This window comes from Schistocerca piceifrons, chromosome 2, assembly GCF_021461385.2.
Source record: "Schistocerca piceifrons isolate TAMUIC-IGC-003096 chromosome 2, iqSchPice1.1, whole genome shotgun sequence".
Lineage (NCBI taxonomy): Eukaryota > Metazoa > Arthropoda > Insecta > Orthoptera > Acrididae > Schistocerca > Schistocerca piceifrons.
In genome coordinates, this window is record NC_060139.1 from 561,507,806 (window position 1) to 561,521,787 (window position 13,982).

At 38.1% G+C, this 13,982-nt stretch overlaps 1 protein-coding gene across 1 annotated transcript in view; it reads right to left on the bottom strand.

Moving 5' to 3' along the window:
- Window positions 1-10,980: 10,980 nt before the first annotated feature.
- The window catches only part of LOC124775069 (SPRY domain-containing protein 7), an 87,251-nt gene continuing 84,249 nt past the window's right edge, over window positions 10,981-13,982 (bottom strand). The window contains exon 5 of the mRNA XM_047249872.1: window positions 10,981-11,205. Coding sequence (XP_047105828.1) covers window positions 11,108-11,205 — 98 coding nt within the window. The 3' untranslated portion in view covers window positions 10,981-11,107. The remainder of the gene's footprint in view (window positions 11,206-13,982) is intronic.

Sequence of the window (13,982 nt, forward strand, 5' to 3'; positions counted from 1 at the left end):
CAAGTGCCATGCTGGAGACAACTCAAGGTGAAAGAATGGCAAGAAGAACAAAGCCATGAGGAGCCAGTTGAAAATTCAGATGGAAACTTTGCAAGCAAATGTGGACCTTTGAATAAACTGGCAGCAGTGGTGAAGTAACAGCAGTTGAATTGAAAAAGAATTAAAGGTTGTGGTGTAATGTGGTGATTCTACAGAATAATATGTACTTTTAACAACTTAGGGCAATGAAAGATGTTTGTGGAAACTGAAAACATAGTTTTAGGTAGTTGTTAAGTGTGGCACATCCAACTTTGTGCAACCTCATTTGATGCATGTGCAGATGGATACAGAGAAAGTTAGCATAAAAGATGTGGTGACTGCAAATGCATATCTCCACCTGCTGTGGAGGACTGCTCATGGTTTGGCATCGTAGTTTTGTCGTGCCTTGGAAGCCACACAACAGAAAGCACTGATGATAATGTGAATGCAAGGAAACAACTGAAGAACCATTGAGACATGTAATTTGGTTATGTGCTGTCTATTGTGTGAAAGGATACATGAATGTATGTTGTAATCCATTATGAGCTATGAAGTAAGAGATTTGTTTACCTATTGTTGTAACTGGAGCTGTACATGAAAAACATTGTGTATAAAATACAGAAGAGTTACTGCAAAGCTGTACTCTATTTAGTAGCTTGGAAAGATCAGATTTCTCTTTCAGCACTCACCCAAGCTGCAAAAAGTGAGAAGTCCCACATTACAGTCAAGTGGCACTGCATAGCAAATCTTGAAAATAATTAACTTCAGGAATGGCAACTGAAAATTATTAATAAGGGAAAGTTGGCATGTGCACGCGCGCGCGCGCGCGCGCGCACACACACACACACACACACACACACACACACACACACAAAAACTGGATGACAGATCACACACAGAGTGGAACACATCATAACCATCCCCTCGTAACATTCCATTTTGGCGCTCTAGTGCAGGAACCTAATTAGTGCTACTAAAAGAAGAGAGCATTTGTAGTTTCAAGAATTTCGATGAGAGTAATAGAAGAAGACATGATGTAGCACACAGCAACCCAAGTCAATAACCAAGAAAATATAAGCAGGCACATGCAGGGCTGTTGCCGGAACTGATTTGTTTAATCAAGAAGAAATGAGTTAATTTTTTTTTTACAAGTGAATAAATATTAAATATTTTTAAACAATGGACAACAGGAACCAGCTGACCAAAGCAATGGGGTCAACAGCTAACGATATTCGTGAGCTTAAGTGACCTTTGGCATGTAAATGAGGAAGAATCTCCTTAACTACATTGAAAAATTCCATTTTGTGATTTTTGTGACTACAACTGCAACAGAGATCTCCAGCAGCATCTCTGCAGTAGCCAGAAAGCACAATTGCAGTGCAGCAACGCTTTGAGTGCAGTGGCAGATCAGCTGATGATGCAACAGCTCATTGCAAAGTCATTTTGTCCGTGCCTAATGCATCGGCAGCACACTGTAGCTTGTTTTGCGCCCATGTTAGGTGAGTTGTGAACAGCCCCCAAACAGATTCTTTTTATTAGTAGTTCATTTTGTGAAAAGTAGTAAGGAGTGATGCTATTTACATACAATCAAGGATATACCGGTTACAGTTGAAGTTAGATGTCCATTTGGACTAGGAAAATGGAAGAATTAATAGCTTTTGTTAAGACTCAAGCTGAGGAGTTAAGTAATTAGCTGAATTACATAATAGTATAAAGCCACCAGAAAACAGTTGTCTAACAGTATCAAAACCCAAGACAACTTGTTTAATAGTATTACAAACTCAGGATAAGCATTAGAGGAAGTAGCTAAAAGATTAGATAAAATTTCTAATGTGCAAACAATAATATTAAATTTACCTAAGAAGTTACAGACTGAAGTAAACAAATAGTGTAACCCAGTAGGAAACAAAGTGAATGAACAGTTTGAAGAGATACACAATGAAACTACGAAGTTAAATAATCACATCACAGATACCCAAGGTTGAGTGAAGGCATTAGGAAAAAAAAATGATTACTTTAGAGGAATAGCCACAGGAACTAACTGAACAAAAAGTACACAGGACTGTTGAGCCTACCAGCACTACACCTAATTTTATGGCCAATACAGAAGGAAACCAAAGAGAATTTAAATGTCGTAGTAAATAAACTAAAATGTATGATGATAGAAAACCTAGTTTCAAAAAATATTTGAAACATAATGAATATTATGACAACAAATTGAGCTTTGAAAGTATTAATTGACCACACTATTATTGCACCTGAGAGTGATGGACACTTTGAGTTGTTATTGTGATATTCCACAAGGGAATACTGAAACACTTGATAGCATATGCACAACCATCTTGAAATCATTCACAATATGATGCATTTTCCTTAGTCACAACTGTACTTGTTTACTGTGAGGTCACCATGTGTTTTGGATAACAGCCACAGGAGGTCAAGTGCAATAACAATGTGGTCAGGTAATAGTATACCTGGAGGTAGTGTGAGTACATGTAGAGACAACAGTAGGTGTTTGTGTTCTAAATTTTACTGCAATAAATGTGTATGCCTTAGGTTATAATTACATAGTATGTAAGCTATTATGTAAACTGATGTCTGGAGGAAGGAATGTTGTTTATGATAGTGGATGGTTCATCATACCATGCTTACTATAATTTGTAGATACCGTTAATTTCTTAGTGCGAAGAGTATTATTTCAGAGATGTGGGAGGTAAAGATTTAATAGTCCAAAACCTGGTGGTGGTTATATTACTTCCTGTTCAGATCACATAGAATCATTGCTGATGTGTATCTCATATAATCAGTGTCATAACTTTGGGCAAGACTTGTTTACTTTGTTAGTCAATTATTAAGATTTATACATTTTTCATTATTTTTTATTTACATGAGCCATACTAGCCTTATTATGCACTCATTTATTTACTGACAAGTGAAGTAAATGAAGTTGTAGAAGTTTTATTAGTAATGTTATACCAAGAAAGTTATTTGTTTTGCAATTGTCTATTAACTGCTGCAGCAGAATAATGGTGTTATAACAGAATCACTAATTCAACAACACAAAATAAGATTAACATTCAATATATTCCTTACACATGCTAAGGCATCTCTGCAAAATAGAATATCATATTCAGTTTACTGAAATCAAACATTAAATGAATATTATTAATGTTGGGACAACTATATTCAATTACATTCATTACTTTATTATATTATTAACTTAAATTTGTTGCTAGTTGCTTGAGGCAATTTACTTACTTAATATTAAGTGACCCTCCTCCCCCCCCCCCCCCCTTTGCATGAAACAGATGCAAAGAAATGAAACAGAAAAGAATGAGAGATTACTTGGTTCAGAACAGTAATACTATCAATAAATATATCCCGCCCGGGTGCTCGTGTGGTCTAATGCACAGCTTTCCAGGCGGGAAGGAGCTCCTGGTTCCCGGCACAAATCCGCCTGGTGGATCTGTGTCGAGGTCTGGTGAACCAGCCAGTCTGTGGATGGTTTTTAGGCGGTTTTCCATCTGCCTCGGCAAATGCAGGCTGGTTCCCCTTATTCCGCCTCAGTTACACCGTCAGCGGTTGCTGCGCAAACAAGTTCTCCATGCGCACCTACACCACCATTACTCTACCACACAAACATAGGGGTTACACTCATCTGGTGTGGGACATTCCCTGGGGGGTCCACCGGGGGCCGAACCACACAATAACCCTAGTTGGGCAACCAGCAGCCTACGTCCGGCCCGCAATTGGGTTCAGTCTAGCCTGTGGATGGTATGGTTGCGTGAGTGCATGTGTGCGTGAGAGGCGGGGGGAAGGGGGGGGGGGAAATGACGTTGAGAGTAATGTAATGTATAATGGATTAGCTGCAACTAGCTGCTTTCATAGGCATTTACTTTTCAATGGTGACATTTGCCTGGTGTCTTATTTTCAGATGTTTACATTTGTGTGTCATTAACGTTATTTAGTAACTAACTGAAGTTTACAACTATTGTAAAACATCACAAATAAAGAAACTATATTCACGATGCGTAATAAGAAATATTTGTTTGTTTATTTATTTTGCATATCCTGGGTTTAGATAATACAAATTAATAACAAAATTCTTCCGGGCACTGGTGATTTTCTGTTACAAGGACCATAAGCTCCAGAATTCCAGTTTTGTGATTGGCTTATCAGCTGCATACAGGTTTTCTGTGCTGCAATGATCAGACAAGTTTCCGCACACCATATGATGTGGATTCTGCAGATCACCATGTTCACAGGACTCATCCTCAGTCATGAAGCCCCACTCCATGAGGTTCACCTTGCATCATGACACTCCTGTCCTCAATCAGTTTAGTGCGTCATGCCATAAAGGCAGATGAAAGTTGGCAGCAGGATCTTCTTTGATGTTCTCCTCATCCCTTTTGGTTAATGAATTTCATCATAGCTCTTTCCAGGCACTGACGGAATTGCTAACGTTGGGCACAAGAAGCCCCTCCTCAACCTCAATCTACGTTTTTGAGGCTCATATCCAAACAGACGTATCTGGGGTCAATTTCCTGCTTTTTTCCATTTCTGTGCACGTCATGTGGCACTAAATCCACAATTTGCTAAATTTTGGTGAGAAGGATTGGTATTACACAGCCAGTCACAAAGTGTCCAGTCTCATTCAAAGCTTTATCCATTTGTTTGGCATGTGTAGAATTTTGCCAAACTAGTGCTGCGTATTCTACTGCAGAGAAGTGCACTACCATTGCAGGTGTAAAGACCTCTTTCAGCTGTGATCACCATGTGACACCAGTACGTTTATGGATAATGTAGACTTCTGAACATGAGTTGAACGTTAAAGCAATGTACGACCAAAAAAGTGGGTTTTGAGGAAAATTTTGCTAACATGGCATGTTGAAAAATGGGTGTCACTGATTTTGGCCTGGTATCACACCATGCAATCAGGTGGCCTGCGAATATAAGTAAACACATGAATTGAGTCCGCAGGTCACCAAAGGTTTCCCATGCCTGAGTAATCAAATGAAACTATATGATTCCAAAAAAAACAGTAATTCATTCAGAACATATAGTATCAGATTACAGCACAGTTTTCCAGTGCAGCTTATTTTATCTTATTTTATAAAACCTGACACCTAGTCACAAGAAACTTGCCTTGGTGCGGTGATATTGCCTCAATGGCTACAAGGTTACCGCTGTACAGTACAGCTTACTGCTGTGCTCGGCTGCCTTGGCTTCGCAACCCGGTGTGGGTCTTATTGTAAGCCACATGTTGCCACAATGGTAGCTACCAGTAGATGGCAGTTAACCGAACACTCCACGGCATTTCTGCACTACTTCTCATTACTTTTGCTGAAGATTTATAATCTTTCTCAAAGACTAGGTAGCAGCACTATGTATCCTTACCTAAAAATAGCTGTCAAACGATTTCCAACTACTCCATCTTGAGCAAGATGTAATTATTCACACAAAAAATAAAGTTGTTATATTAACTTAAGTATGTTGTTAAATTAACCTAATTATGTCATGTATTGGAAAATTCGACTCGTTCCACATCATTACGAAATATCGTATTCATGATCCATGGAACTAGTATTAATCTAATCTAATCTAATCTAATCTAATTCTCAAGTTTTACAATGTGGGAGACTAATGTCCCGTTTGACTTAAGGTGTTCGGCAAAAGCCTTCTTAGTTAACAAATGCTCACTGAACCTAGTCAAACATTCTGCCAGTCTGGCCTATACAGGATGAGTCACAAGGTTTTCCCCCCAGTTGCTAGAGGTTGTTCCTAATGTTATTTGGAGCAAAAAATGTAAATACAGTAATGTGATCAGATCCATAATTAAGGAGCTACAACAGAGTTTTGAAACATTCTGAGATGTATGGATTGCTACACTTGTGTTCACAAAAACACACTATCACTCTTAGGTAGACAAGTGCAGCGAGTGGTACGTTTGCATAACAACCACGTTGTTGATAGTCACTGTTTACTGTTATTGTCTCCTGTGTACAGTACACTTTGCTGAGCCATACACATTTTCATCACAGGAGTATGGAGAGATGATGAACATTTTGGGCTTCTGTGATGGTAATGCGAAAGCTGCTGTTGCCGAATATCACCGTTGGTATCCTGATCATAGGATTCCAATTGCTGAAACATTTAATGGAACATATCAAACACTGCTAGTAATTGGTACTCTTCACAGTATTAGTATTCACTCTGAAAGACATCATGACGTTCAAGAAGAGGAAAACATTCTTAATTCAGTAGAGTGCAGTCCTCATTTAAGTACTAGATACCTAGCTACCCAATTGAATGTTTCACAATCTAAGGTATGTAGGATTCTTCATGAGAATGGACTGTATCCTTTTCATGAGCAGAAAGTTCACCATTTAGACCCACATGATTGTGCGAACCAGTTGCATTTTCTGTAACTGGTTAAACGGAAATCGACAGCTCTATCGCTTCATAATGTTCAGTGATGAGGCAACCTTTAGAAGAATAGGCATGAACAACTTGCATGTCTTAGCAAACGAAAATCCCCATCCCACGGTAGTATCTCAATTACAATGTAGATTCAGTATCAATGTCTGGTGTGGCGTTTTGTGTGACCAGTTACTGGGGCCATTTATTCTGCTGGGAAATTTAAATGGTCAGATGTACGGTAACTTTTCACGAGAAGACTTACCACAGCTTCTTGAAGATGTTCCTCTGGAAACAAAGACACCACATGTAAGTCCAACATGACGGGGCACCTGCACACTTCCACCATGTGGTAACAGCTTATCTTAATCAGCAATTCTCACATCGATGGATAGGTCACAGGGGCTCTATTAACTGGCCTGCTACATTTAACACCCCCTAGATTACTGCATCTGGAGGTGGATGAAATACATCGTGTACGAAGTGAAGGTGGAAACACGAGAAGAATTGATACAACACATTTTCCATGCCGCAACGTCAATAAGGAACGAGCATGTTAAATTACTAAATGCTACTCGCGTAGTTCACTCCTGTACAAATCTCTGCCTTCATTTTTTCTGCCCTTTTCCTGAGTTTTTCAATTACCGTAGCTCCTTAATTATGGATCTGATCCCATTACTTTATTTACATTTTCTGTTCCAAATAATCTAAGGAGTACCCTGCGGAAACCGAGGGGGGGGGGGGGAGGGGGGGAGACATGTCATTTCACAAGTACTGCATTCCAATTTATAGACACCAAATCCTGGATATTTATCACTGCGGGGGCACTCATGAATTTACAATCTTTAACATGACTGATATATATTCATCAGATTAAGTTACAGACAGCTATATAAATTATTTAAACAACATATGAGAATAACAACAACAAAAGCCTTAAGAAAAACTAGTAGAATTAAAAGCAAAACAGTATTAGATACAAAGAATCACATTGGATGGAGACGTAATAAAAATGTGTGTTCAACCACTCGAGGCAGATAATTAAAAGTTACCTTTTAATGCCAGTGTTAAAACCTTGTGTATAGCAAGCCACTCGGACTGACATCAGACTGAAAAGATTGTCAACTGACTTCACCGCTATGTGGAGAAAGCACAGTGTGCACCCCCTGTGGGGCATGAATTGCACAAAGGGTTCAAATTAAGAAAACTGTTATATTATAAATGAAAATAGCTGTAACAGGACACCAAACTTAGTAACAAAAGTATAGATGCACAGGTAATGCTGTAAAATGAAACAGCAATTTTACACACCATTTGTCTAGTGCAGATAGCATTAAAGTGCTTAAAATGAAAAGGGAGTAAACAATGTTTCAGATCAGTGTATAGAGACTTGAGGCAAAAAATGTCAAGTAGTTGCAAATAACAGTTTAAAACCTATAAACAAATTTTGCAATTTTAGTTGTTAATTGAGAATGAGAGCACCATTAACAGACAAATACTTAAAAATTTCCAGTTCACGAAGAAAATCAAAGCTATAAGCTTTCTTTTGTTTGTGGAAGATAGTAACTTTATCAAGTCCCTTTGGTTGGTGGCCTGTGAGTAGCAAATGATCCACAGAGAATGGATTATGCACATCAGCACCCTTTCTTTCTAATAAACAAAATAAAAACATTATGAAAGTAATTGTGCTGATGTTGATAAGGGCAAATCGCTCAATGATCAACTAATTAGTAAACATCAAGTTTATTATGATTCCATGTTACCAATTTTTTACCCTGTTGGTGCAATGGTGATTTCTGGTTTAGATCATCTCACAAGAGGATATTTTAACATTGCCCTTTTGGTATGATAGAAGATGGGGGAGGATAGTTCTAGTTCTTTTAGAGGATTTATTTTATCATATGTGATATTTTCTTTTTTACATTTTTACACTGATCAGCCAGAACATTATAACCACCTACGTAACAGCCAGTACATCGACCTTTGGCATGGATAACAGCAGCAACGCAATGTGGCAGGGAAGCAGTGGCCTTGCTGGTCATTGGATGGAGATGGCACCACATTTGCGCACACAGCTAACCTAGTTCCCGTAAATTCGGGGGGGGGGGGGGGGGGGCGGGGGGGGGGGGGGGGCTGTTATAATGTTCTGGATGATCAATGTATATTTCTTTATTTTCAGCGGCTATGGACAGCACCTTCTTCCTGAAACTGGTGCTTGATGTATGTATTTGTTGGTTATTTAATGTGCACGCTGTACGTTTTATCCAATTTATTGTGCATAACTGGACCTTCATGACATACTTTACTTGCTATGTATCATGCTACCATCTCTAACTTTTTATTTTGCTCGTATGTGGGCACCTTAATCCATATTTGGCTTTATGTCATTTGCATGACTTCTTATGTTTTGCATGTACACATTTTCATTATTTGTTTTGCGTAGTTTTGTATTCATGTAAGTACCTATTGGCTAGTTTAGTGGGCCATCTGGTTGTCTTCTGCCACACCAGCACTGTATGTGCTTAATAGTCAGTCAGTCAGTCGTAGTCATATTGTGTTAGCACTAAACAGACCTACTGTGCCACGAACAGCTGGTGCTGTGTTTACACGTTTGTAAGTGTGGTCCTATGTTGTGCTGCTATGCCAGTGTGTGCTTTGTGCTTAAGGCGACAATTTTTTGAGACTTTTGAAATTTTTCTGTCTTTTTCATACACGAGGTTGTTTATTGTTGTACAAAAGTATTTCAGTTTTTTTTCTACTGCTCCACACAAGGAAATAAGGGAGAGGTACCAACTGTTAGATAAATCAAAATAAAACGAGTACTATTTCAGCAGAAAATAATAATTATTAATTAATACTGTCTCCTAATTTGTACAGTACACATCAAGAAGTAGATTGACTTTGTCATTTTGATTTTAAATACATTATTTGTATAAAAATAAGGATCAATATTGCTGTAAGGTAATAAAAATAACAAACACAAAGATAACACAGCTGATTATATAAATTGTCATAACTAAGTTACAAACAATGTACATTGTTTTTAAATAAAAATGAAATTAATAGACCATAAATAATTGGACTGATAAAGCTAGTCAATGGCTGCACATTGACAAATACAAATTAAGTTACTGTTTAAATAATACATTTACTAAGAAGCAGAGATTCACTTTTGCCTGGCTACTAATCTGTAGATAAGAGACAGCTAGTCTACTGGAATGAAGCATCTCTGTCATAGTGTGCAAACCCAAGAATACACACGGAATAATATGTAGAAAAATACTATAATGGAATAATTCATGTGGTAAGAGAGGATGAAAGATTTGGTTTAGAAATGCTGTGTTGAAAACAAACAACATTAATAGAATGTATACACATAGAAAAAATTTTAAAAAGAGAGTAAACCTTGAAGAGCTCTATCTTTGTGTAAAGAGGAAATGAGTGAAACATAGGAGAGGGGTTTGTCACTGCAGTAGAGCTGGAAGAAATACACACATTCACAACCAGCAAAACAACACACATTATGAAAAGCAGTGATATTCACCAACATGGTCATAGATGGAAAAAAATTAAATGAAAGTAAAATTAAGGTAATTAAAAATAGATACATAAATTACTTTGGAAATTTGTTACCATAAAAGTGAAAGAATAATATTTCACAACAGGGATGATACGAAAAGATGTTATGTTAGAGAGAAAAGTGTATAATATCAATGTAGATAATAAACAACGTGAGAACTGAATTAAACGCTAACACTGTTTTATAGTACACAGCAGTGCGAATTGTTAGCTGAGGAACCTATTTGGAATGGCACGAGTGACGGAGGGACTGGAGGGAAAGGTGAAAAATGAAACTAACAGAACACCGCTCAAAAGGCTGCAGGATTTTCGGGGGAAAATAAATTGTGTCTTTCCTGTAAAACTGTTTCTCTAGTTAATACTGACTGCTCATCACATCCAGAAACAGTAGGCTCAGTCTTCATTCCTTAGTTATGGGGACGTCGTATTTGTTCATTGCACTCTTAAGGCTACAATGTACAGCAACATATTGTCTGTATCATGGTGACTCACTGCACTTACCTACAGAACACTATTTTGTTTAAAAACTGCTTCACTGGCTGTTTTCCTCTACTTTCTATTCACAAATTATTTTGGTTTTTTGACCATCCTGTTATTTTCTCTTGTTCTTTTGTTTCAGTTCTTTTAACTCCTTACTTACAATGATCAGCCTATTTGTTTCATATACATGGAATGATGTTATATATTTAGAAGTTCATAGACCTGGTTATCTGAAACCTTACGTTTCCATTAACATAAATTTTCCTCTTATATCTTTAATCACAATGCTTGTTTAAGCTGATTCTATTTAACTTCACGGAAGATGTATTACGTTAAGTATATCTCCCCACCCCCTGTCCCACAGACACACATTCCACACATTCTAACAGCTTTAGCTAGTTCCCATTCTTTAAATTGTTGATATTGTTTGGTAATGCAGTGGGCATTTCAAGAGATTCTCGTATATGTGAAAAACTTAAGCTTGAATCATGTTCTCCACTTTATTAAAGTTCTCTAAACTCAATGAAGTCTTATTTGCTGTGTAAAAATAATGAATAAAGGTATCAGTGCTTCATGGCCACTTCTGAAGACCACCACTGGCACCAGAAGTGCTCTAAAGTAAGGACTGCTCCAACATAATTTTTTCAAAACCTTGAGGCGGCGGATAATTGAAGTTGTCCAACACAATGTCTAAAATGGCACCATCGTCAACTGAAAAACGACAAAATATTAATTTTAATGCACTATAATTCTAATGTCAGACAAACAGAGAAACAACTCATGCAGACTATCAAATTATCTTATATACAACCATAATGAATGTAATTTTAAAATGTAACAACTTTTCATTTTAAGAGAGTCCCTAATTACTTCAGCATCTGGCAATCTTATCTCAAATTATTAAATACATTGAGGAAGATTATCTTGATTCACCCAGCGAAATGTGGGCAAAAAAGGACGGGAGGGAGAAGAGGACATACTACACTGTGTACAAGACTACGTAACACAAATCATTCTTTAAAGAGGATATATATTTTTAACTTTTACCAGATTGCTATAATACCTTAGCTGTTTGATATTTCTTAGCCTGCTGACTGTAACTTGGCACAAACATCTCAAATTTCGGAAAATGAAAAGTTATTAAAGACTCAAATGCAAAAGTAAGTGCCTATGGAACTAATAGTTTTGCACCATCAGGTTGTTCATTTAAAAGACAGAATAAGAAAGGCACTGAAAAGACATAGGATGGATATAATAAAAATTCATGAGAGTGACACCAAAAAGAGTAATTTTTTTGTACAAGGGGGTTGCAAAACTTTAAAGACATTACCAATGTAAACGATGGATCTCTCATACTCTTACTACTTTTTTATATAGGAAAGAAATGCTTGAAAAGTTAAATTTTGTTAATTAAAGCTGTAACTTAAAGTAAAAGTTTATTAAAACAAAGAACAAATAAATGCATGACTGACTACCGTTCAAGCACATGAGCACATAGTTACATAAAATTAAGTTATGTCTTAAAATAATGTTTTGTGAAATTAAGGTTATCTGGACGAAAGACACTAAACCTTTTCTAGAAATAAATATAGCTTGTTAACATCTAACACAAAAAATGAGTAGTCAGCCATTCAAACATTAATCTGCTCCCTAACATCTTAGCGAGAAATTCTGAGTCTTCACAAAATTTTAAAACTTACGCTACACTCATACAATTGTCACTGAAGACAGGGAACATGTCTGTGATCAGACCTTTAATCTTTCTCTCACCAGGAGGCTCTACATGAGGCAGCAGGGTTGGTTGGTGGTTAAAGGACTAAACAGTGAGGTCATAAATCCCTCCGTCAAAAGGTAGTTCAGTTGGAGTTAGTGACATTCACCAGAAATTTGAATTATGAAAGTCCGCAGGAGTAGTAAAAACGAAACACTGAAAGCAGTATCAAAGCTAGACCTGAGGAAGAATTTAAGTAGAAAAAGAATTGGGACAGGCCAGTACATAACTCAGAGCAGACAAGGTGTCTTCCATGGCTCATCTGTTGACACACACACACACACACACACACACACACACACACACACACACACACACACACACACACACAACCTGCATCCAACCCCCCACCCCCTAGGGTGACGCAGAGGTTCTAGCAGAGGACCTTGAGGCACATTCCAACTGGAAAAAATGGCAATCCCTCCTGATAGCAGGCATCAGGAGACAGTGCACCTGCATGCAAAAAGAACTTGGTAAGCTGAATGATTAGGAAACTGTCTGAAGGCAATTGCATAAGTAAGCAACAGTTGGTACTGTTGCAACCGAAGAGAAAAGATCCTCACTCCAACAAGGGGACTGTCTATGGAACTTGCCCAGAAGGCAACAGTGCCCAATCTTACTCAACAATGATGGACTGGGCCCAACACTGTCAAAGCTGTACACAGCTGTAGGCCACAATCTTTGCAACCACAGTCCAATCGGGATGAGACCAGAGCTCAGTAAATATGGGGGAGAGAAGCAGGATCAACATCCCAAAAGGTGTGGGCAATAAACAGAACGTTGAGCTTTCATACTGTGACAGTCTTTAGTAGACAAAAATGTGTCAACATTGTCAGCTTTCTATCAAAGAGATGGCCCAAAAATCTGGCCTGTGCAACAATGTCAAAGTGCTGGGTAGCCAGATAGGGATCTGGTCAAAATGGATTGTGGTACAGCAACAGAAATGCATAGACATGTTTTCGCAGAGGAGAATTGGAAGCAAGGGGAAGGGGTAGAAGCAGAGGCCCTGTGGATGGTATTCAGTCCAGACTATAGACTGGTGTCTATACAAAAAGTGAAAAGCCTTGACACACAGTGTGGGGATGAGCAGTGATCTGACTGAGGCCACTAACCCATTGATGCCGATGAGGACGAGAGTAACATGCAACACAAGAGTCCCACAGTATGTTGTTCTCTTGGACCCATGGGGATATGATGAATGTACCAATTCTAATGGGAAGCAACCAATGGGGGCAAAAACTTGTAAAACTGTTAGGTTACCTTGAAAGCCCCAGTCATAGAGTAAGTAAAATGTGGTGGCACCAAGCAGTGTTGTATGCCTTATGTAGGTCAAAAATACTGCAATGAAGTGTTGCATTTAGAAAAATGCCTGTTGGATCGCTTATTCCGACCTAACCAGATAGTCAATTTAGATCATCCCTCCCAGAAACAACAGCAATTGGGGGGGGAGACAAAAGATGTCATATTTGAGAACCTAACATAATAGTCGGCCTACCATCTTTTAAAGCAGGTTGCAGAGCAAAATGTTGAGGCTAACTGGTCAGTAACTGTGAATGGATGTGGGGTTTTAGACTGGTCTAAGGAGTGTGAACACCCTCTAGCCACATAGAGTTGAAGACCCTGAGTAGATGGAATCTGAGTAATTGTCAGATACTGAATCAAATCTGAGCCTTGGGCAGTACTGTGTGATCAGTCAAGAGCCTGAAGCATTTCCCAA